Source organism: Castor canadensis, chromosome 7 (assembly GCF_047511655.1).
Source record: "Castor canadensis chromosome 7, mCasCan1.hap1v2, whole genome shotgun sequence".
NCBI lineage: Eukaryota > Metazoa > Chordata > Mammalia > Rodentia > Castoridae > Castor > Castor canadensis.
Window position 1 is genome coordinate 25926126 of NC_133392.1, and position 25102 is coordinate 25951227.

At 36.8% G+C, this 25102-nt stretch overlaps 1 protein-coding gene across 2 annotated transcripts in view; it reads right to left on the reverse strand.

The window, feature by feature from the left end:
- The window catches only part of Slk (STE20 like kinase), a 49827-nt gene extending 27944 nt beyond the window's left edge, over positions 1-21883 (reverse strand). Inside the window, exons 1-4 of one of the 2 annotated variants that reach the window (XM_020161807.2) lie at positions 21575-21883; positions 2882-3046; positions 1595-1643; positions 1109-1258 (exon numbers count right to left, since the gene is read on the reverse strand). In XM_020161807.2, the coding sequence (XP_020017396.1) occupies positions 1109-1258; positions 1595-1643; positions 2882-3046; positions 21575-21724 (514 nt within the window). In that variant the 5' untranslated portion in view covers positions 21725-21883. The remainder of the gene's footprint in view (positions 1-1108; positions 1259-1594; positions 1644-2881; positions 3047-21574) is intronic. The other variant, XM_020161806.2, reaches the window with a different exon arrangement.
- Positions 21884-25102: the final 3219 nt, after the last annotated feature.

Consider the following 25102-nt stretch of genomic DNA (forward strand, 5'->3'; position numbering starts at 1 on the left):
TGTAAATTAAAGGAGACTTAAAAAAAAAAATCAAAATTTATATATAGGCAAGTTTAAACTGTAATGTCTAGAGATGAACACAGGGTGACTGGGCCATAAAGAAAGCAAGGAAGTGATAACAAGAAAATTCAGGACAAAGAGTGAGAAGGGAGGTGTGGTGGTTGAGATGGGCACATGGAAGAACTACTGGGGTGCCTGGTAACATTTGATTTCCTGACCTAAGTGGTGATTTCAAAGCTCTTATCCTGAAAGCTACATAGTTTTTCCTACGGTTTTCTATATCTATGATTATGTCACAATAAAAAGGATAAAATTTAGTATATCCCCATTTAGATGTCATAACAAAGTAAAGTAAAATGGCTACAATCACTAGTATCAAGGTGGCTGTGAATATATTTTTCCCTCTTAATACCATTCCAAAATACACAGATTTACACCTCATCAGATTTTTTTAAACACCCTATCTTGGATGTATTTAAAGAAAGCCATATCTTCCATTTGTATGTGTATATACCAAATTATTTAACTTCCGATCTAAAACCTACATCTACTTCTTGTGGAGTTAATCATTTATTCCTTCGGTGTAAAAGAAATTAAAATACTAGTCCTTATACTTATTTTAGGTATCACTTTCAAACTTAAGGTTATTTTGCTGGTTTGCCCATATTTATAAAAGCATCCTATATATAAAATAGAATATAAAACTAAATATGGGAAAAAAATCTACAAAACATAAATTTCAAGAATGAAGATAAAATTGAGTTAGTATTACTATACTATATTATACTCTAAATGCAAAATATTTATAAGTGTTATGTCTATATACAAAAAATTACAGGAAAAAAATTTTAGCCAGACTTTTAAGTTTGTCCTTTTGAAAGTAAAAACCATCCTTTCTTTTTAAAGTGTCTTTATTTTAGGTGCATATATACTTAGGAATTCTGAGAGTTAATGAATATTTATCCAAGGAATTTTTTTTTTAACTACAAGGAAGTAATTCTCCATGTTTCAAATATTTGAGTGGTAACGAAACAATATCAAGTCACATACATACAGGGCTAAATCTCAGAGCACAAATTCAAAGGTTTTACTGACTTGAATAACTTACCCAATTTAATATCTCCATCTAAGGTAAAAAGAATGTTGCCAGCTTTTAGATCTCTGTGGATGATTTTATTATCATGTAAGTAATTCAATGCCTCTAAAGTCTGCTTGCAAACTACTTGTATTTGTGACTCAGTTAATGGTCTCTCAAGTTCTATAAAGAGAAAGTTAAAATTAAAAAAATCTTCATTTTTATACAATGAAAGCATAGTGGACTAATTATCTTTCAGTATATACCATATCTCTGTGATCTTGTCAAAGATCATATACAGTAAACTTATTTTAAAATTAAATATTTACAAAAATTAATTTCCTGATATAGTAGACTCAACATTTCATTTTAGATTATATTATAATTACCCAAGAATATAAAGTTGATTTCTTAATTTATTGAACTTCACTCTCTAATTATATATATATGTATATATAAATGTTTGAAATTCTTTTAAATATAGTTTAAGACACAAACAAAAAATAAAAATGTATTTACCAAGCATCACAGCATCTACTGCTCCACCTGCACAAAATTCAATGAGGATCTGCATGCAAATAAAAAAGTACGTGTCTAAAACTACATTGAGTTTCAGAAATTTTTCAACTTAGCAAAAAATATAAAGGAATCATTATCAAATAATCTGCATTATCGAAACATTTGAGAAGTACAAGGCGAACACATTGTAAAAGCCTTTCCTTGTTCCTTTGTTTTTGTTCGTTTTTTGAGATAGGCCTTGCTGTGTAACCCAGGCTGGCCTTAAAACTTACAACTGTCCTGCCTCTACCTCCCAAGTACTGGGAGTACAGACATGCACCACCATACCCAGCCATTCCCATTTTTGTTAATGACCATTTTTAGTATCCTTGGTTCACTAAAATTATCAGGTATAGATTTATTTTATTCAGTACAGTGTTATATATTTATTTTGTCACCTCTGTAAAATGCTGTTCTCATTTTTAAGGTAACTATTATGATTTAAGTAATCAAATATATTGTTTAACTATCAATGAAAAGAAATCCTTAAAAATATATAGACTTCGTTTATGTATACATAAACATACATTCACAAAGCTTCAGATTCTAACTCAATTATCACTTGCTAATGGGTACTTTCCTTGACCTCCGTAGTAAAATATAACACCATGTACTCTTCCATCTTAACCCTTAACACAGTGTGATTCTTTTATTAATATCTATGCCTTCCATTAACTGTCCCTGATTATACTCCAAATGTTTATTTTGCAACAGTCTCTAGTAAAGACCTAACTTATTAAATTATCTGGGAGTTAGTTTCCATTATAATCTTTGGAAATATTCTGCTAGAGCCTGATAATATATAAGATAAATATTTGACATTTCTAAGAAGTATTTTATAGGTTGTTATATAATGCATGTAAACTTTAGGGTTAAAAGTTATTAAACAATTTACAGGAAAACAAAGAACCCTTAAAAATTTTTAAATAACTACTTAAATTTAAATTACAAATGAGGGCATCTAATTTCCTATTTGCGGAAATTTAATATTTCTGACTGTTTTTCCACCAGGATCCAATGTCAAACAATTATGAAACTGGTATGATCTGAAACCTAAATCTGAACATCTGTTGAAGCTGAGGATAATTATATGGTTAATTACTCTCACTGGAAGATCAACTTTCTTTCAAGTAACATAAGTAACTAAATAAAAGAGGTAATATATAAATTAAGTTTCCATAACCTCTTTAGGACAATCAATTCATTTTGGAATCTAGTGATCTGCACAGATCACTAGAAAATACTTACCCAAAGATTGTTTTCATAATAGAAGGCATCTAGAAGCTTGACTATGTTTGGGTGATCACAAGATGCTAATATATCAATCTCAACCATATAATCTTCTAGTTCTTCTTCAGATTTGGTGTCAATCACCTTTGCAGCAGCTAAAACATTTGTCTCTTTATTCTGGGCCTAAAAATAAAAGTACCAGAGGTGTCATACTTACAATGCATACTTTTAAATTTTTAATTTTATTTTCAACTGAAATTTAGGTTTATAGCAAAACTGAGCAGAAAGTAGAACTCCTTTATATCCCCTGCTCCCACACATGCAAACCCTCCCCCACTATCAATAGTACCCAACATTCTACAAATGATGAACACATCATTATCATTCCAAGTACATAGTTTACATCATGATTCACTCCTGATTCTGCATACTCTACGGGTTTCAACAAATGTATAACGTGATGTATCCACCAGACAGTATCATACAAGATAGTTTTACTATTCTAAAAATCCTCTGTGCTCTGTTTTACTTATTCTACCTCTTCCTAACTGCTGGCAACCTCTGATCTTTTCACTGCCTCCTTGACTTGGCCTTTACCAGAACGTCATATAGTTGGGATCATACAGTGTGGAGACTTTTCAGATTGTCTTTTACTTTGTAATTTGAGATTAACGTTCCTCTGGTCTTTTCGTGGCTTGACAGATCATTTCTTTTTAGTGTTGAATAATATTCCACTGTCTGGATGTACCATAGTTTATTTATCCACTCACCCATGACATGTTGATTGTTCCCAAATTTGAGCAGTTACGAATAAAGCTGCTATAAACATGCATGTGCAGGTTTCAGCATAGACATATGTTTTCAATTCATTTGGGTAAATAACAAATGGTGTAACTGCAGGATTATATGGTATGTTTCATAAGAAACTGCCAAACTGTTTTCCATTTTGTATACCTACTAGCAGTGAGTAAGAGTTGCTGCTCCACAACCTCAACAGACTTTGGTGTTTTCAGTGTAGATTTTCACCAGTCTAATAGGTATGAGGGTATCTTGTTTCAATATGCAATTCCCTAATGGTATATGATGTGGAACATCTTTTCATGTTTATTTGCCATCTGTGTATCTCTGGTGAGTTATCAGTTCAAATTGTTTGCCCATTTTTAAAATTGGGTTGTTCATTTTCTTTCTAATTGTTGAGGTTTAAGAGTTCTTTGTATAATTTAGGTAACATTCCTTCATCTAATGTGTTTTGCAAATATTTTCTCACAGTCTAAGGCTTGTTTTCTCATGCTATTAATACAGTATTTTTTAAAAAGGTAACCTAAACATAAATATTAACTACTACTTGCTATGTACAGGGTTAAACTTTTATATGCACAGAGGACAGTGTTTCAAATCACCGACTCCAGTGGGTCAGACTGTTCAGAGGTCTAATTCTGCTTTTGCTACTTATTAGCTGTGTTGCTTGGTGCAACTTACAAAATCCCTCTCTAGTTTAGTTTCCTCATCAGTGGAATTTACCTATAATTCACAAGTTTATGATAATTAAGGTAATACAAATTTACCAAGTGAAAAAATACACATAAATATTTAATATACTGTCTGGTACATAAAGTAAGAATTCCAAAGTATTAGCTATAATTACTACTATTATTATTTAATCCTCACAACAAATAACTCATGTTATTTTATTATCTCTTCTTCAAAAGAGGATACCTGGGGGTAAAAAGGCTTCCGCGGGTTATGGAAGATAGTAAGAGGCAGAATCAGGATTTAAATACAGGTCTGTTTCCAAAGCCCTTTTTTTTTTTAAACCTGAATCATTACTCTTAAAGGGAACCCCAAATATGCCACCTTGATATAAGGATTACTTTGAGGTAATGGCTTAGAAAAAGTGATGCAAGAAGGGCGTTCTCATTTTACCCTTTTTTTCTGAAAACAGGAAATTTAAAAATCTCCCATGAAAGATGTCTTCTGAAAAATAAGAGAAAAGGAACATTCTTAGATGGGAGTCATAGTCCAGAGACCTCTGTACAAATAGACCTTGTTAAAGCAATTCTAATCTTTTTACCCCACATAATTTCCCTACTTTTCTACAACTGGCTTTCTTTGTTTAACCTAATACCAAAACATGTAGGTTTTTGGCACTTCTTTGGGTTTGCATTCCCTTATGAGGACTTCTGTGACACATAAAACTGGTATTAAATTTGTATACTTTTCCCCCCAATAATCTAATGTCAATTTGATTTTCAGGCCCAGACAGGACCCTAAGAGGGTGGAGGTAAAGTTTTGCCTCCCCTCCATCCTTTCCAGTCTTGCTGTGTTTCCATCAGTTTGGTCATTTTTCCTTGCTCTTAGTAGTTTGACTTTTCCATTCCTTTCTGTCATTAATAACCTCTCATCTCCACTTATTACAAATGAAAGGTTTCAAATACACAGGAGGACCCAAGACCACCTTTTTAAAGTTAAAAATTTCATTTTAAAATACCAATTAGGTTGTTTTCATAAGACATTTCAAAACTATATGCTATCACATCAATAACACTGCACTGTTACCTTTAAAAAACAAAAAATAATAAAACTTTTTTGGTGGTACAGGGATTTGAACTCAGGGCCTCACACTTGTTAGGTAGGCACTCTACTACTTAAGCCACCCTGCCAGCCCCTCTTTGTGTTAGGTATTTTTGAAATAGGGTCTCCTGAACTATTTGCCTAGACTGACTTTGAAGTGCTATCCTCCTGATCTCTGCCTGCTGAGTAGCTGAGATTACAGGCATGCAGCCAATAATAAACTTTTTAAAAGCAAGTAACAAGTATTTCAATAAATAATTATCCAAATCCCATTTTTAATAACATGCATACATAAAAATAAACATCGAACCACTATTTGCAATAGTGCTAGAAAAACTGTATCAACCTAAATGTCCACTAACAAGAACCTCTTTAAATTATGCAGTACAGTTCTACAATGGGAAATTACAGTCATTAAAATTGACTCATCAATTAATATTTCTTAAAATGGAATGGCAGCCACAACACATCACTGAATAAGAAAAGGCAGCATGAAAGATATGTAATTTTGTAAAAATCACACATTTTCATAAATAGATGGCTAACTAAACATCTGCAGACATGACATCAGAAGGATGGTATAGTTTCAGTACTGTTGGCTTTCTGTATCTTTCATACTATTTGATTTTTTTCAATTGACATGTATTCTTTTACAAGAGGAAGAAACTACTAAAAACAAAATCCATATATGGGAGTTTTCTGAGGGATCCATTATCTAATCTTAGAGATGAAAAGAATAAACAAAGCTTGCATATGGGAATTTCCTAAGTAGATTACTGCTAAATTTTACTTCCTTTAGGAAAAAAAACAGAGGCAAAGAAGAATACTAAGGTTTAGAGTTTAGAGAATATATTTTGGATAAGACAACTTTATGTGGGTCACCTTTACCACATTTTATCAAGTCTAAGATGCTTTTTAAGATGTGCTTTTATTTTCCAGTCCATTAAGATAAAACATATAAATTATGCCACATGCAGAATTTTTGTTTTATTTTTTTAAAGGATCCTTTGGGACATATTTAAACATAAATTGCTATTGTATATCTATTATCCCTATGAACGTATGAAAAATTAAATACTTCATATTTAAGCTTGACTTTTTTTTTTTTCTTTTTTGGTGGTCTGAACTCAGAGTCTTATGCTTGCTCAGCAGGCACGCTACCACTTGACCCAAGCCCCCAGCCCTTAAGTGGATTCTGTAGAAATCACTTTTTGATGCAATTACCTAATGTCTGTACTTTTCCACATAATATCGTCTTCTGACCATTAAGTTTTGGTGGTAGACTGGAGGTGTGACTCAGGTGGTAGAGCACCTGCAATGCAAGCACATAGCCCTGAGTTCAAACCCCAGTACCTACCCTACCCAAAGAAAAAAAGCTTTGGTGGTGAAGCATTTTCTTTTGTTTTTGGAGACAGGGTCTCACTATGTAGCCTGTGCTGGCTGAACTCATGATCACCCTGCCTCAGTCTGAGTGCCAGGATTGCAGGCATGTGCCACCACACCTAGCCTAGTTCCAACCTTTCCTACAAGAGCACTCTGCTACTGTCTCCCAGATTATCTTAGAAGACACTGACTCCCATTTTGTAAATTATAATGGGGATACTTTCTTGATTTTACAACCATATGATACAGGGATGAGTATAAGTTCATGAAGCACAGAGACAACAGCAATATCATGACCACTACTTGGCCAACAATTATTCAATGGCATCAACCGAAAAAACACATCTGCCACTTTCTCAATTTCAGAGATGGAAGGATGGAAAGATGGAATGAAAGGAAAGAAGAGAGAGACGGAGGAAGGCAGGAAGGAAGGAAGGAAGGAAAAGTTCTGTTGTGAACTGAGAATGTGGCTCAAGCGGTAGAGTACCTGCACAGCAAATGTGTGATGCCCTGAGTTCGAACTCCAGTACTGCCAGAAAGGTAATAGAATTGAGCTAATAATTAGAACTCATCCTCCTCCCAGGCAGAGGAAATAAACCAGTGAGAGATCAGCACTTCTCCCACCATTTCAGTGTAACACTCTGGGAAGAAAGAGACCAGAGGGAACTTGTCCTTGGAGAAGAACACTGTAAACTATGAGCCCTGGTGAATGGAATAGGATGAATGAAGAAAATTAACTAATACAATGTAATCTCTAAAGTTCTTTATCAATTCTGTTATTCCACTGTCCTGGATATACTGATTAAACCAACAATATCATTTTGTTTAATATAAGTAATAAATAAAAATTACATCAGAAAGCACAATACTTCTAGGGGCTGAGGGTGTAACTCAGTGGCAGAGTACATACTAAGCCATAGATTCAATCTCCACCTCAAAAGGAATGAGAGAAGGAAAAGGTGAACAAAGGAAGAAAGGAAGGAGGAGGAAGGGAGGCATGGAGAGATGGAAAAAAGAAGAAAAAGAAAACACAGTGCCTCCTAAGTTACTGCCTAAAAATGATTTGATTACTCAGCAAAATCAGATTCAAAAGAATTCTAAAACATCATAAGTGTAATAGGCACTGCTAAGTGTGACCCAATTCATTAAACAAATAACAAGGATATAAAGTGGTTTTTCAGAAGTCTCATCCATGTAATATCTAAAAGTATGAAAATTCTTCATAAACAGATATTAATTTTTTAGCCAGGCACTTGTGGCTCATGCCCATAATCCTAGCTACTTAGGAGAATGAGATCAGGAGTATCATTGTTGGAGGCCAGCCGGGGCAGAAAGTTCATGAGACCTCATCTCAACCAACAGCTGGTGTGCCAGTCATCCAAACTACTTGGGAGGCTGAGAAAAAGGTGGGTGTTATGGTGTGTCATCCCAACTAAGGTGGGCCGCCTAAAATAGGAGGACTGAGGTCCAAGCTGGCCTGCCAAAAGTAAGACTCTATTTCAAAAATAACCAGAGGAAAAAGGTTTGGAGGGGTGAATCAAGTGACAGAGTACCTGCCTAGCATGAATGAAACCCTGAATTCAAACCTCAATATCACCAAATGAAAAAAAAAGATGTACCTTTTTTTTGTTTCTTTTGTTTTTAATATGGGGTTAGAGATCCATCCCAAGGCCTTGTGCGTACTAAGCACATATTCTACCACTGAGTTACACCCCTATTCCCATATACTTCATGAAATAACTAACCAAATGTTAATAAAAGCAAGAATAGAATAACAAACATCAGATATTAGTTTAAAAACATAACTTCTGCTGATAAAATGTTTTCAGAGATCAACCATGAACACGTAAAGTCACTATGTTTTTATTTTCATGAGTAATCAATACAGCTTGGCCACTTTATATAAACAAGTAACTTGTCTGGATGAATTTTCTATACTGATTTTATGCCCTAAAAAAAAGAAGGGTGAAAATTACACTCTCTTATACAACTGTTGTTTTTAACAGTGATTATTTCCTATGTGGTAATTTTTAAATTCTAATTTAGTTTCTTGCTATAGTTTTAAATTTTCTAGGACTATATAAAATTTTTATAATGAAAAATATATCTTAATAAAATTCTCAGCTGGAAATTGAAAAATCAGCAAAGAAAACAGAAATGATACCAGTTCCAAAGAGGTATAAATCAATCAAAAGGCTAGGCAAAAAAACATATAAAAAGGGCTGGGGATGTAGCTGAGTGGCAGGAGCTTACCCAGCATGCACAAGGCCCCATGTTCAATCTCCAGCATTCTGAAAATATACATATGTAAGTACCCGTAATAAGTACAAAAGGAATCTGAACAAAAACAATGAAAAAGACAGATTAATTCAATCATTTCAACAATCAGTGGGATTGGTTCTGTTAATTTAGATGTTCTGATCTCAAGGTTGAAAACTAAAAGGTATTTCCCCTCCATCCCAAGACAAGGGGTTAAGACCCAACTGTCCAATGTATAAGGACATTCAACCACAGCAAATACAAAAACTAAATAAACCAAATCACAGTTCACAAACATTAACTACAACCAAGGCTGAGAAAAGCAAAAAGACAAACACCACCCTAGTGAAACCTGTTTTAGAAAAGAAATGAATATAAAAATCTACTGAAGTATCATTAAGAGTTGTACTAAAACCAACTCATTCTTTCAACAAGGATTAAGTGCTTTCTATACATCAGGCACTATTCCAGATGCTGACAAAACATCTCTATAGTCATGGCACTTGTAATTGTGGGAATTGAACAATCAATACGCAAATAAATAGATAATACATAGTGATTAGTATTATGGAGAAAAAAATAACATGATGAGAAAAATGAGGAAATGGGGGGATGGGAGCACACAGGAAAGATAGTTCACTGTAAATATGGAAGTTAGACCTAAATGAGGTGATATTTGAGCATATTAATATCAATAAATTCAATGATTAGCTTAATTTCTTTTTTTGTTGTTTTTTTTTGGGGGGGTGGGACAGAGGTTTAAACTCAGGGCTTTGTACTTGCAAAGCAGGTACTCTATTGCTTGAGCCACACCTCCAGTCCATTTTGCTCTGGTTATTTTAGAGATGGGGGGGTCTCGTGAACTTTTTGCCAGGACTGGCCTCAAACCTTGATCCTCCTATCTCAGCCTCCCAAAAGGCTAGGATTACAGACATGAGCCATCGGTGCCCCATGCTTAATGTTTCTTGAGCTAGGTAGTTAAATTGAAATTTTTAGTATTTTGTAAAAAATAGGGCAAAAAAATCTCAAATTATTTTAAATATAAAGTCCTGTCTGCCTCCTCCTCCTTGCAGCATCTTTCTAGTGCCCTCTACTTGTGAAATTTAAAAAGCAGATGGAGTCACTGACGATCTGAAGTTAAAGACCAGACTAGGCAAAGTTAGTGAGACCCCCACCTCAAAAACAAAATACAAACAGAAGGGCTGGAGCATAGTTTAAGTAGTAGAGCACCTCTCTAGCTTTGCACAAGACTCTGAGTTCAATCCCCAGTATAGGGAGGAGGGGGCCAGAAATGTGATTTGCAGTTTTAAAATCAGCATCACAAATCAGAGGACAGGAGGGTGTTTGGGGCTGATTGACAATAGATTAATAACTGACATAATCTTCAAAACCCCATGAGGACTACAGACAGGAGAATTAAGGCACAGATAGTAAAAAATATTTGGGTAATAAATTTTCAAAGTGTCAAAGAGCTGTTAAGTGACAAGAGAGGTAACAGTGCTGAAGGAATCATATTTTTTAACACTGCTGACACTATTGTTATTTATTTTAAATTATATGCTAATTCTGACGATCTTTCTGCGTTCTGATATGATTTTGGTAAGAACAAGTATCAATAAGGGTAGAACTATGGACTGGGGTTGTGGCTCAAGTGGCAGAGCACATGCCTAGCAAGTGTGAGGCCCCGAATTCAACTTCCAGTACCACCACAAAAAAGGTAAATTATTCATCATCACTCGGTAAAGACATACAGTCAATCATTTGTGGCATTTATGTTCTACAGAGTTGCTATAAACACTGAATTAGCAAATACTAAATCACTGCTCACAGGGGAAATACATGCACATGTGCGACTGGGTATGTACAGCGGGGGTATATACATCTCACATAGATTACGGCCTACCTAAAAATGATTCATCCAAGTACAGTTCATTTTCTTTATTTTACAAAAAAGAAGTGAATTTGAGACAATGACTTGCCTGAGACCACCCCAACAATGGATGCCAGAGCTGGGATTCAAACCTTGTCCAACTGGCTCCAGAGCCAGAGGCTCTTGCACTACACTATACTGTCCTCTGCTATGCCCATCCTCTGAAATAACAAGGCAGAGCACTGCCTTGCTTAGCTCTAGCTCGGAATGTGCTAGGGGAGAGTGAGGGGTACTATGGTTTGAGTGTCCCTTCCAAAACTCATATTCAAGTGAACTACCATTGTAACAGCATTAAGAGGTAGAACCTTTAAGAGACAATTAGGCCATGAGAGCTCCATCCTAATGGGTGGGATTGGTGCCCGGTATAAAAAAGTGATTTCATCCCCTCTTAATGTCTTGCCCTTCCACCTTCTGCCATGGGATGGCAATGCAAGTAGGCCTTCATCAGATGCCAGCCCCTTGATCTTAGACTTGTCAGCCTCCAGTTACTGATATTCTGTTATAACAGCATAAAATGGACTAAGACAAGGGACATAAATTATTCACAGCTCTTTGCACATTCAGAAATGACCATATAAGCAACCAAGCATAGAAATTAGAAAATTTGCACATATAGAATTTGTGAATAATGAGGCTCAACTGTACCCTCTCCATAATTTCACAAAAAAAATCACAAAAAATATTTTTTCTAAAAAGTATTTTCATGTTATTTCCTGAGTTCTACAAAATAGAAACAAATACACTTGTTTCTTTACAGTCTCAAATACTACTTTTATTTATGATGTTCTGGTTGTTAATCCAAAATTTAGATTATTGACTTGCTTTTTTTTTTGGCGGTACTAGGGTTTGAACTCAGGGCTTCACTCTTGTTATGCAGGCACTCTATACTTAAGCCACTCTACCAGCCTCAAAGCTTAAGTTACTGGTCAGTTAAGACAAATCAACAACAAAGTGACATCAGTAATAATTTAATTTTAGTTTCCAAAATAGTTTACCAATTCTCAGGTCATATAATTTTTCCACTTATTTCAAGGATGTGCTGACTCTGAGCAGCATCAATGTGGTGGAAGAAACACAACTGAGTGAAAAAAAGCTAATATAATTAGAAATAGATTGACCAGTTGAAAAGATGGAAAACTGAGAAAACAAAAAGACAAAAGAATTTTAAAAACTGTATTTAAAAATAAGGCAAAGGTACACTACTTCTGGAAATTAGTTTAAGCAGAATGAAGCAATTTTTAAGTGGCAAGAAAATCAATTCCATTTACAATAGCATCAAAAAGAATAAAGCCTATCTGAATTAACTTAATCAAGGAAGTGAAAAACTTGTACAATGAAAACAACAAAACACTGCTGAAAGAAATAAAAGACATAAAAAATGGAAACATGTCCCATGTTCATGAATTTAACATTGTTAAAATGTCAATACTACCCAAAGGAATATCTAGATTAAATGCAAACTCTATCAAAATTCCAATGGTGTTTTTGTAAAAATCGATAAGGCCACCCTAAAATTCATACCAAATTTCAAGTAACCCCAAACAGTCCAAATAATCTTGAAAAACAAAACAGCTCAAGGATTCACACATTCTAGCTTCAAATGTTACCAGTTACAGTAATTAATATAATACAGCACTGGCACAAAGACAACACATAGCCCAATGGAACAGAACAGAGAACCCAGACAGAAACCCTGTCATATTATTTCACATAATTTTTGACAAGTGTGTCAAGACCATTCAATGGGGAAAAGACAATCTTTTCAACAAATCATGCTGGGAAAACTGGCATCACATGGAAAATAATGAAGGTGAACCTTAATCCAATACCATATACAAAAATCAATTCAAAATAGGGCAAAAATCTAAATGTAAAGCCTAAAATTATAAAAGTCTTATAAGAATACATAGGCAAAAGCTTCAGATTTGGAAATGATTTTTTTGGAGTATGACACCAATAACACAGACAACAACAATAAAAAATAGACAAAGTGGACTTCACAAAAAATTTTAAATTTTTATACATTAAAAGATATTTTTTAAAAAAGGCAGTATCAATGCTGAGTGTGGTACCACATGCTGTAATATCAACACTCAGGAGGCTGGGGCAAAATGATCACAAATTTGAGGCCATCCGGGCTACACAGCAAGTTCAAGGATAACCCAGAATACAAAATGAGATACTGTTTCAAAAAAAAAAAAAAGACAGTATCAACAATCTAAAAAGGAAAGTAACTTACCGAATGAGTGAAGTATTTGCAAATCAGGTATCTGATAAGTATGACTATCCAGAAATACAGAGAACTTCTCAAACTCAAAAAAAAAACCACACACACACACACACACACACACACACACACACATCTCAAAAATGAGCAAAGGACTTGAATGGCTATTTCTCCAAAAAAGACATACAAATGGCCAATAAGCACATGAAAAGATGCTAAATATTACTAATCATTAGAAAAATGCGAGCCAAAACTACACTCATCAGGATGGCAACTATCAAAAAAATAAATAAATAAAAACAGAAAATAACAAGCATTGGCAATGATATGGGGAAATTGGAACCACTGTACAGCTGGTGTAAACGTAAAATGGTATAACAACTACATAAGACAGTAGTTGTTTTATGTAGTTCCTTGAAAATTTAAAATAGATTAATATATAACCCAACAACTCCACTTCTGAGTATATATCCTAAAAGAATAGAAAAGAGGAGCTCATGGAGATATGTGTTCATTAACATTCGTTCGCAGCAGCTAAATGTGGAAAGAACCCAAGTGTCATCAACAGATTAATGGCTAGGCAAAATGGATTAATGAAGTATTATTTGGCCTTAAAAAGAAATAAATTATGGCATATGTTGTAAGATGGATGAACCTGAAGGACATTATGCCATTTGAAACAAGCGAGTCAGAAAATGATTATTGTATGATTCCACTTATGTGAGGTAATTAGAGATAACAAAATCATAAAAAGAAAAATAGAACGTTGGTTGCCAAGGGCTGGGAGGAAGGAGAAATGGGAAGTTACTGTTTAATGGGTAAAGAGTTTCAGTTTTTTAAGATGAAAAGAGTTGCAGAGACTGATGGTTGGACAACTTTTTTACTATATTTAATACCACTAAACTACATATTTAAAAATAGTCAAGATGGTAATGTTTCTGGGCTCAATCTCCAATACCAAAAAGAAAAGGTCACAAATATTGTATGTATTTTGCCACAATTTAAAAAAATAGAAAAAAAGATGGACATACTGTATACACCTGTAATCCCAGCCCCAGCACTTAGGAAATGGAAGCAGGAATTCATAGTTCTTGCTATGAGCTACATAGCAAGACCCTGACAAAAAAAAAAAAAAAAAGACTTGAAAAAGTAAATAAATTTTCACAACCTTCCTAGAATAATTTTCCAGTAAGTTTAATAATTAATCATTTGCCCCAATAATTCATCCTAAAGAAATAAAAAATGTCGTGAAGTCACAGATATCTACCACAGGCAATTGCCACCGAATACATGATGAAGGCCATGCACAGCAATAAGGAAAGGATAGTCTTCACAGAAAATGGTGTAGGCACAAGTGGGTATCTACACAGAAAGAATTAAATTGGAACCCTAACTTACACTATAAAACTTTAAGAAGGTCTTACAGGAGAACATCATTACTTCCTCAGGTAGGGAAGTAATTCTCAAGACAAAAAAAAGCATTAATCAGATAAGAAAAAGTTAATAAATTATACTAAATTAAAATTTTAAATGTCTATGCAAAAAAAAAAGACCTAATACAGAGAGTAAAAGGACAAACTGCAAAGTTAAAGAATCTGTGCTAACAAAGCATTCATATCCAGAATATATAAAGACTTCCATAAGTCAATGAGAAAAAGAAAAAGAACTAAAAAGACTTTAATAAACACTTCAGACAAGAGGAAATCCAAATGGCCAATAAACAGAAAAGGAGCTTACCCATTAGTAATCAGAGAAGACAGTACTATCACAGACTAGGAAAAAGCAGCCAGTGCTGACGGGAGTGGCTCAAGTGGTAAGAATGCCTGCCTAGTAAGTGTGAAGCCCTGAGTTCAAAATCCAATGCTGCAAAAAAAAAAAAAAAAATCCTTTGGAGCCAGGTATTGGTGGCTCACACCTGCAATCCTAGCTACTCAGGAGGCAGAGATCAGGAGGATCACAGTTTGAAGACAGCCCAGGCAAACAGTTCGAGAGACCCTATCACAAAAAAAGGGCTGGTGGAGCAGCTCAAGGTGCAGGCCCTGAGTTCAAACCTTAGGACTGAAAAAAAAAAAAAAGGTGCCCAGCAAATCTAAAGGTTCTATCAAGATGATTTAAAGATTCAAATTAGATACGGTATTATTAGCTCCTTGCCATTCTTTATGAAATTTTGGCAGTATATCCTGAAACAAATTACACAACATCACTTTGTCATTGAATGCTAGTAAGCCACACACAGACCTTTAAATTTTTAAGTGAGTGTTAACAACATACAATATACCAACAGAAAATAAAGTATTTACTTTGCAAGTTAAAAAAAGCTACCCTGATTTCTAGTGTATTTCTTCAAAACTGAGATTCTAAAGAGACAACACACAAAGGGAAATGAAATTTATTAACTTTTCTCACACTTTTCAAGTCATGATATAACAAGAAAAGAAGGGAGGGAGGGAGGATTGATTCAAATACTTTTTCAAAAAAAATCGTATTAACTAATATTCCAACACTAATAGGAAAAAGTGTAAGATAATAAACTGGTAAGCTGGAAGTGATGATCATCTTACAAAATAGACGAAACAAACAAGAAACAACTAAATATTCTGTTTTCACTCTCTACATGTACATTCAGTGGTTATATACTTACAGATAAAAAACAAAAGGTTAATAGGAAACACAGAAACATAAAACAACTATCCTGGTTTTAACATTTTTTTCCCATAACTTTGAGATAAAATTATCTACTTATTTTTAGCTACTGCTAAAAATGATTCATCTTTCTTTTTTTAAGAAAATAAAATTCAGATTTGTTCTTCAAAAAAACCCATCACAAAATAAGGACTAGTGGAGTAGCTCAAAGTGTAGGCCCTGAGTTCGAGCGCTAGTACATCAGAAAAAAAAAATCACCATGAAAGTTCTCTGTTTTCCAATATATTCATTTTCCATTTTTATAAGCCTCTAACAATGGGGGAGGAAGAATTAAATGAAAAGCAAGCTACACTGCAGACAACGGACTCATATCTGACAAATCATTAAGGAAAAGATAACAATTTTTAATGGGCAAAGAAATAACCCAGATGAATTCCACAAACACTGAGTTCAACGAGTGGTTCAATCAGTAGTTCTTAACTAAGGGGGAGTTTGCCTTCCAGGAGACATCTGGCAGTCTCTCTGTGGGTTGTCACATGGGGAGAGGGTGATACTGGAATCTAGTGGGTAGAGACCAAGGATGCGGCTAAACATCCCATGACACAGAGGAGAGCCCTCCACAAAAAAATCATCTGGTCCAAAATGTCCATCATGCCAACATTTTGAAACCCTGTGCTAAATGAAAAAAGTCACACAAATAAGAATACATAAAATGTCTAGAAAAGGCAAACTGTAGAGACAGAAAGCAAATGAGGGCTGACTGGTTGGGCTGCGTGTGGGAACAGGGATTAACTGCAAAATGTGCACAAGGGAACTTCTTGGGTATGACAAAATGGTTTGAAACTTGATTGTGGTTATGGTTGCAAAACTATATAAATTTACTAAAACTCATAAAATTAAACACTTATAGTGGGTGAATTTTGTGGCATATAAATTATGCTTCAATAAAGCTATTTTTAAATGACTTAACAAGGAATTTCACAAAGGTCACCCAAAGATCAAGTAAGTATGTACATAAAAAGGCACTCAATTTCATTAGTCATTAGGAAACGTAAATAAAACAACCCACGGTGAACAGAATAGCTAGCAAATACCAGTGTCAGTGAGGATACAGGACAACTGGGAAAAGTTCCTGCTGTGGTCTGAGTGTGTCCCCCACACTTCGTGTGCTGGAAACTTAACCCCAAATTCATGTTAATGGTATGTGAAGGTGGGACTTTTGGGAGGTACCTAGGTCATAAAGGCTCTGCTCTCATGGATTAATGGATTCATAGGTTATCAAGGGAGTGGTTTTATTCTAAAAAGCCAACACTGCCTGACACCCTAGCTCTGTCTCCATGAGATATTCCTTGCCATGTTATGAAGTAACATGAAGGCTCTTACCAGCGTTGAGCAGATATTGGTGTTCTGCGATGTCCCTGCCTCCAAGACCATCAGCAAAAAAACCAAATTGGTAAGTCTGTGGTAATCAGTCATAGCAATAGAAAATGGACTAAAACACTCCTAATACCCTAGTATAGGAGTGTAAACTGGTATAAACACTTTGGAAGACTGGCAGTATCTTCTAAAGCTAAAAAAAAATGTACGTCCTATGAGCTACAAAACCCATTCTCAGGTACATAGTCAACAGAAATGAACAAAGATGTGCACCAAAACAAAAGTACAAAAATACTGATGAGTCTTACTATTAATGTACAAGAAGATATAATTCGAATGTCTACCAACAAAAGAATGGATAAACTATAGCATTCCAAACAATAAAATAAAAAATAAGGAAAAAGATCAAATGACTATTAACTACATGCAACAACATGGATGACTCTCACTCACATGATACAAAAAACAGCCTTACTCAAAAGATTACATTCATGATTACTTATATCAAGCCCCCAAAAACACCACACACTTAACAGACAAGAAGAAGATACCAAAAGAAAAATGAACAATGGAACAAACACAAAATTCAAATGACCAATAGACATACAAAAAGAATTTCTTATTAATAATCAGAGAAAGATAAAGATAACATACCATCAGATTGCCAAAAATTCTGGTAATATGAAACCTTGGCAATAGTGCAGAACAAGGACATTCTCCTATACAGCCAATGGCAACACAAATTGTTTCATTTGGTCTCATCTAGTAAAATTAAAGTTATACTACTCTATAACCCAGCAATTCCACTTCAAGGTTAAGTCTCTGTAAAACTCATACATATGTGCACCAGCATTGTGTGTAACAACTGATATGTCCATTAATAGCACAGTGGTAAATAACTGGTGATATAATCATAGAATGGAATACAATTCAACAACGAAAATGAACCAACTGTAGTTCTAGATGATAACAAAGACAATGTAACAAACATAATTCTGATTGTGAAAGAGAAGACACAATAAAATACACTTTCCATTTTTATAAATTAAATTCATAGGATTTAGGGATACACATTTAGATAGTAAACTAAAAAAAAGCAAAGATAGGATAGTAGGATTCCTTTAGGGGAAAAGAGGGGTCAGATTCAAAAAGGAGGTAGGAAGGAGGCAGGGGCTAGCAGAATTCCTTAACCCTGATGTTGTTAATATAAATTTACTTCATTACCTGCTAAATGTACATATATTCTTCTGTACTTTTCAATGTAAAAGTTAAATTTTTCACTACTTTTTAAAAGGCACACATCTATGAGCTATCATAAAAAGAATCACTTTCATCTAGCACACAGCCAGTTCAGCTTCAACTGTTTTTAACAGATAAAACAGCTTTCTAGACATGCAATAATTTTTGACACCCCTTTTTTTCTGTTAAACATAACAGAAACCCAAAGATAAAATATTGTGAAGAATATTACACATCTTCATTTATATGACAAAATAATACAACATTAAAAAGAAAATAAATTTAAAATAATGAAGTTTTTCATATTAGGAAGTAACTCTGTTAAGAGTTAAGTGGAAGGAATACAACAATATGATGGAAACGTGATTCAAATCAACTAAATATACATGATTTCCTAGTTACAATTTAATCTTTGTAGCCATTAACAATTTCCATGAGTAAATGATAGCTAGAATGGAGTTTACAAATAGTTTTCCATTGTATTACTACCACATTCAATATTAAGGTTTGGCAGTTTTGTGACCTATATAAAAAATTTACTTGTTTGCAAGGTCCTGTGTTCAATCCCAAGTACCACCAAGAAAACAGAAAGGAAAAAAGAAGTTGCAATTTCCCTCATTTAAATTTATAATTAAAGAATTTTAAAAATAAGCACTTTTAGTGAAAAGAGGTCAAAATGTCAGATAAGTTTAAATTTTAAATTTTCTTTTTAAAAAAAAATCTCATACCTGGCTCCTCAGAAGCACAAGTACTGAAATATATTTACACACATATATAAAAGACACAAAGAACCCATGCACAATAAAACACAATCATCGAGCCCACAAAAATTATCCTAGGCACAATTTTAGAGTGTTGAAGTGCATGGAGTAAGCCGCCCATTTTTCATAAAATTTTCAATTGATGTGTCACTGTACACTTTGCAGAAAGAGTTAATACAAAGGAAAACCACAGTCTGCCTATGCCATGGGAAACACAAAAATGGTTTGTAATCTTCTTAGTCCCTTTTTTTTTGCCCCATCCCATATTTTGCTTCCATGAGTTCTAGATATAGTAATAGTAATTTCTACTATTTGTTGAACCCTTTCCAAGTGTTTTTTTTTTTTTTTTTTTTTTTTTTGGTGGGACTGGGGTTTGAACTCAGGGCTTGCTTTGTGCTTGCAAAGCAGTCCATCTTGCTCTGGTTAGTTTGGAGATTGGGGTCTCTCGAACTACTTGCCTGGGCTGGCCTGTAACCTCCATCCTCCTGATTTCAGTCTCCCTAATATCTAGGATTACAAGCATAAGCCACCAGCACCATGCTTCTCTGTTAATTTTTCACAAATCTAGGAGCAGGCCTTACTGAAGAGGAAAGTCAGGCACAGAACAAAGAAGTAACTTGCCCAAAGTCACAGAATGCTATTGAGTGAGGGAGCCCGAATTATTCTAACTCCAAAGTCTGTGCTCTAAATACTATGCTGTTATTCACACCATGAAAACTGCCCATAACCACCTACCACCTTCTTTCTCACTACAAGATCCAGGATCTCAAGATCCTTGAGAATTTATTTTTGCCTTTCCTAACTAACCAAAAACTCACAGAATGTTAAGAGGTAAAGGAATCTAAACAAACTTTTAGGGAAATCTATGATTTTACAATTAAGACAATGGAGGTCCAGAGAAGTTAAGTGGTTTGTCCAAGACTACAAAGCTGGTTTGTGACAGCCAACTCTTGACTCCCAGTGACCTTCCATTCCTACTTGCATCTTATACCACAAGCTCTTGCTGAAATCACATTTTAACCTCCACACACTTAAGTTTGCTTTGCCAACCTTCAATAGCATTCATATGTAGGTAACATACACTCTTTCATTTCAACAACTACATAGAGAGATGCATGTGCTCAGGCAACAGATGGACCCAAATGTATAACTCTGTCCCCAATTTTATTATGGAAACATGAACATATCAGCTATAGTACGTGACAAGTGCTATAGCAGCCATGTGAATGTATTTTGAAAGCACATAACTGGGGTTTTAACAAGATACACTGAAGGGAAAGGCAGAAGTGTAATGGTGCTTAGAAAGTAGGAAAAACGCTATCATTTTATAGTGACCCTATACTACATATGGGGTTAGAAGACTTGAGTTCAAGTTGTGACTGTGACTTGTGTGACTATGAACGGTTTCTCAGTCCTGAAATGTTGATACTGACCTGCCTACTTCCCAGGATTTTTATGAGAATTAAATTATGCAAAAGTGCTTCAAAACTGAGAAGTCCTGTATTTATGTTTTCACTTCTAGGCAACCCTGTGGGTCCTTCCCCTAAACCGTGCCTCATAAAAACCTCACCCTTTAGGATGAAAATACTCCAATGACATCACTCATATGCTCCTTAAAAGTGTAAACAGTTAAGATTAATGCCTTCAGGTTGAAACACCAAACCTCCTTCTACTGAAATAAATATGGATGAATCTGTATTCTTTGCAAATTTCTCAAGCACTAGTATTGTGCTAAGTATTGTAATAAGCCAATGCTTATTACAATTATATGTAGAAACTAGGACCACATGTAGCTTTTCCTCTGGAAATTTTTGATCAGAAATTCCACTGCCACTTTATAGCGGCCAAGCAACCAACTGAGAATAGACTCCAAGTGGCACTCACCTTACTCTGATCCCAAGAATGCTTACGCATTAACTGTAGATGCTAACAAACACAAATCCTGCTCTCCAAAAAGACTGTTTTAGTACAAACACGCCGGCAAATGCACTTGGGACACAAACACAAATACACTGAAAAGTGGAATGAGCTTCCGATTTTCAAATACTTGGCCACACGCAGACCCCTGCCATCAATTAAAAACATCACTCGTTCCTCCTGAAGTTGGGGAGCAGTAGTCTGTTCCCAGTTTAAACTCCATCCAGGCCACAGAGTGTTCAGCCCTAAATTCTACGCCCTGAGCCACTCCTTGGATGATAAGCTAAATAAAGTTCCACCGTGCAAAGTCAAAAGACCGGGCAAGCGACAGGAAAAGGGACTGGGGAGCGAACAGTCCCCGTGCCATTCCGGGCCAGCGCAACTTCCCGTTTTCTCCCTCTTACCTTATACACTTTCCCAAAGGCTCCGTCGCCCAGTTCTCCTATAATTTCCCAAAACTCCTCGGGGTTGAGGTCCCTCTTCACGTGTTCGTACTGCTTCTTCTTCTTCTCGCTCCCCAACTTGAAGATCTTACGGAAATTGAAGAAGGACATTTTTCCTCCCAACGGTGGGTTCCCCGCACTTAAGGGCTAGAGACAACAATGAAAGGCAAAGTTTCTCCGCCCTCCTCTGCCGCGCGAGCCCGGGCGCGGGGTCCCGGCTGCTCCCGCCGGGCGGGCGGGCGATCGGTCCCCGGAGAAGGCGGGGCGGCGACTCGGCTCCGGCCCGCGGCGGGGGACGCGCGGGCGGCCGCTCCGAGCCCTGCCCGCAAGCTGCGCGGGGGGCGGGGGGCGCCTCGCCCCGCCGGCCCTCTGAGGGCTGCACCTGCCCGGACTCGTCCCCACCCGCCCCGGCCCGACGGGTCGGAACAGCCCGGATGATCGCGGCCGCAGCGCCTTAGGCCCGCGTCACGGTGAAGTCTCCAGGGGCTGCAGCTAGTCCGGGCGGGGAAAGTGACCGGCGCCTCTGAGGCGCGCAAGGGAGAGGCTGAGCTCTCCTGCCTCGGCCTTGAGTCTTCTCAGCCACCGCCGTCTGCTCCTGCCTCGCGAGGCCCGCGCGTCCCCTCGGCTCTGGGGCGCCGCCACCGCCTCGCTCCCTCCCCAGCCCACACAGCCGCGGCCTGGAGCGCGCGCCGACGCCGACGCCGTCGCCGCTCCGCCGCGCGCCCGCGCTCCCCGGCCGCGCACTGCGCTCGCCGCGTGCTCGCGAGGGCGTGCCCTCTGGCCCCGCGCACGCGCGCTGGGTCCCGCCAGCTGGGCGGCCCCAGGCGCCTGGTACGGGTCGCGTGGTGGATGCTCCGGCTCGTTCGTCCGTGACTAACGTTGCGCGTTTGCCCTCCAAGACCCACATCCTTGTCAGTTCACGGCTTTAACGAGCGATGGACACGACCCTTTTGACTGTGCTGGCGGATGTGGTGGCCTCCATTCTGGATCTGAAAAAAAAAGCGGCAAAGCGTGAAAGCTGAGCTGTCCGTGTTGGGGCCAGAAAGTGGACTTTTTCAAGCCGGGAGGACGGGTGGTGGCCGTGAGCTTGGGCTTTGGAGCCACAGTTCTGTGGCCTTGAGTGGGTAACTTCTCCCAACCTCAGTTTTCTCGTGAAATGAAAATCCTCATAGTCCCTGCCTGCAGGTTGTGGCGAGGATCAAGAGAAAAACGAAGGACTGGCGGAGTGGTTCAAATGGTAGCGCATGTCTAGCCAGAGTGAGGCCCCGAGTTCAAACCCCAGTGCCGACAAAAGAGACCCAGAGAAAGAGAAATGGATGTAAGCCCTTAGCACGGTGCCTGCACCAGCAAACGCTCAGTTAAGTGTGCAGGGAAGATAGACATAATGGATAAAAATTGTTTAAGCGCATTTCTGGGATGATGACCACGACACTCCCTTGAGGGTAACTTAACCTCCTGGCCTCCTCCACAGCCATGGACTGGTACCGTCCTTAGTGACTCCACCTGATCTGAGCTCTGCTCTTCCTAATCCGCTGGGGCTGTGTGGGCGTAGTCTGTCAGCTGGTGACCTTTCCCCTCCTCTTCCAGGGCAGAGGTGTGTTGTTCATCACGGGTTCCCCATGCCTGGTAACATTCCTGATGTGGACTAGAAAGGCAGACCTGGTGCATGAATGAGCAGAGATACTTGGAGCAAGGCGATGCTATTTAATAATGCCTGCCCCCCCCAACTACTTTGCCCTCCAGCCCTAAAATGTAACAAAACCCCTCAGCTTGCAGTGATTTGGTTTCTCAAGATCCTCCTAGGTTTGTTGTTTTGGGGGTTTTTTTTAAACAGTTTTATTGAAGTATAATTGATGTACAATGAACTGTACAAATTTAAAGTGTGCAGTTTTATGTTTTGACAAATGTATACACCCATGAAAACAGTACTATCATTAGTCTGTTTTTAATTATAGTCATTTATGGAGAAAATGAAGAAATGCACAAGGAATAAAATAAGTATTAGAATTCCACTAGTCCAGCATAACCATTGGTAAGTTATATTTTATTTCCAAACAGGACGTTTTGGGCAATGTATTAACTTTTTCTCGCATGGATGAGATTGTACTACACATAAAATTTGTATTCAGCACTTTTCAGGTTCTAGTACAACTAGTAATTGTTCTCTTCCATCATGAGATCTTCACGTAATTAACAAATTTTCTGTTCTAAATAAAACATTGATAAATATCTTTATATACAAACCTGTTCCCACACATTTGGTTATTTCCTTAGTATAAATCACCAGAAGTAGATTTGGGTCAAAGGGTATATGTCTGTTTCCTTCCCCACCTCCTTTGGTGTTTTTCTCTTCAAAATAGCAAAGCCTTTACTGTTTTCTCAGATTAAAAGATGATGTGTATATCCTTGTTAAAATAATTCAGATACAGGAATTGTAATGCAGGAATCTGCCTGTAATTCTCCCCTCCTGGCTTCTCCCCATTCAGATTCACTCCTGGTGTAACCACTGTTAGAAGGTAAAGTTGTGGTGATCGGCACATTCATGGCATAAACTCTGGGTATATGTGGATGTATATTTCTCTCCAAGTTCATCAAGTTGAAAGCATTAAATATGAGCAGCTTTGTGTCTGTCAATCATACTTCAATAAAGTGTTTTTTAAAATCACTAGCAAAGCAGAGACAAAGTCCAGACACCTTTAAAACATACAAATTTTCTCATATATTACGGAAAAAAGAATGAACCTCTTATGAAAGCTTTTTATTTTAGCATAAAAATAAACATGGCCAAAAAAATAAGATTATGAAAATAAGCAACTTTGAGAGTTAATAAAAAAAAGTTCTAGGGGCTAGGAGTGACTCAAGTGATAGAGTACCAGCCTAGCAAGTGTGAGGCCCTGAGTTCAAAGTCCAGTACAACAAAAAAACAATCTAAATTGGGAAGCTGGGTGGTAAAGCACAGCTCTCAGAAGACTGAGGCTCAGGTGCTAGAATCAGGAGTTCAAGACCAGCCTGGACTAAATAGGGAAATCCTGCCTCAAAAAATAAATAAATAAATAACTGAATTGTGGTTGCACGACTATATATATTCTCTAAAAATCATTAGATCATATACTTACGAAGGAGGAATTTTATGGTCTCCCTAAAGCTGTTTTTAAACAGTTAAGAATACGCATTTTTGTATACATACTCTTTTTATATTTTTAAATGGTATCATTCTCTATAGAGCATGGACATCTCTCCATGCTGGCACAGATCCATCTGTCTGACCCTTTTCAGTAGGTGCGTAGAGTTCCAGTGTCTGGTTATATCATAATTTATTTAAGTATGGGCATTTAGGTGGTTCTCAGGTTTTTATCATCATAAACACCAACACAATAAACATGCATGTACGAGCACCTTTGTGTGTTTGTCTGATTATATTTTCTTAAGATACAATTCAAGAAGTGGTATTAATGAGTCAAAAACTATGAAATTTTTACATATATTGCC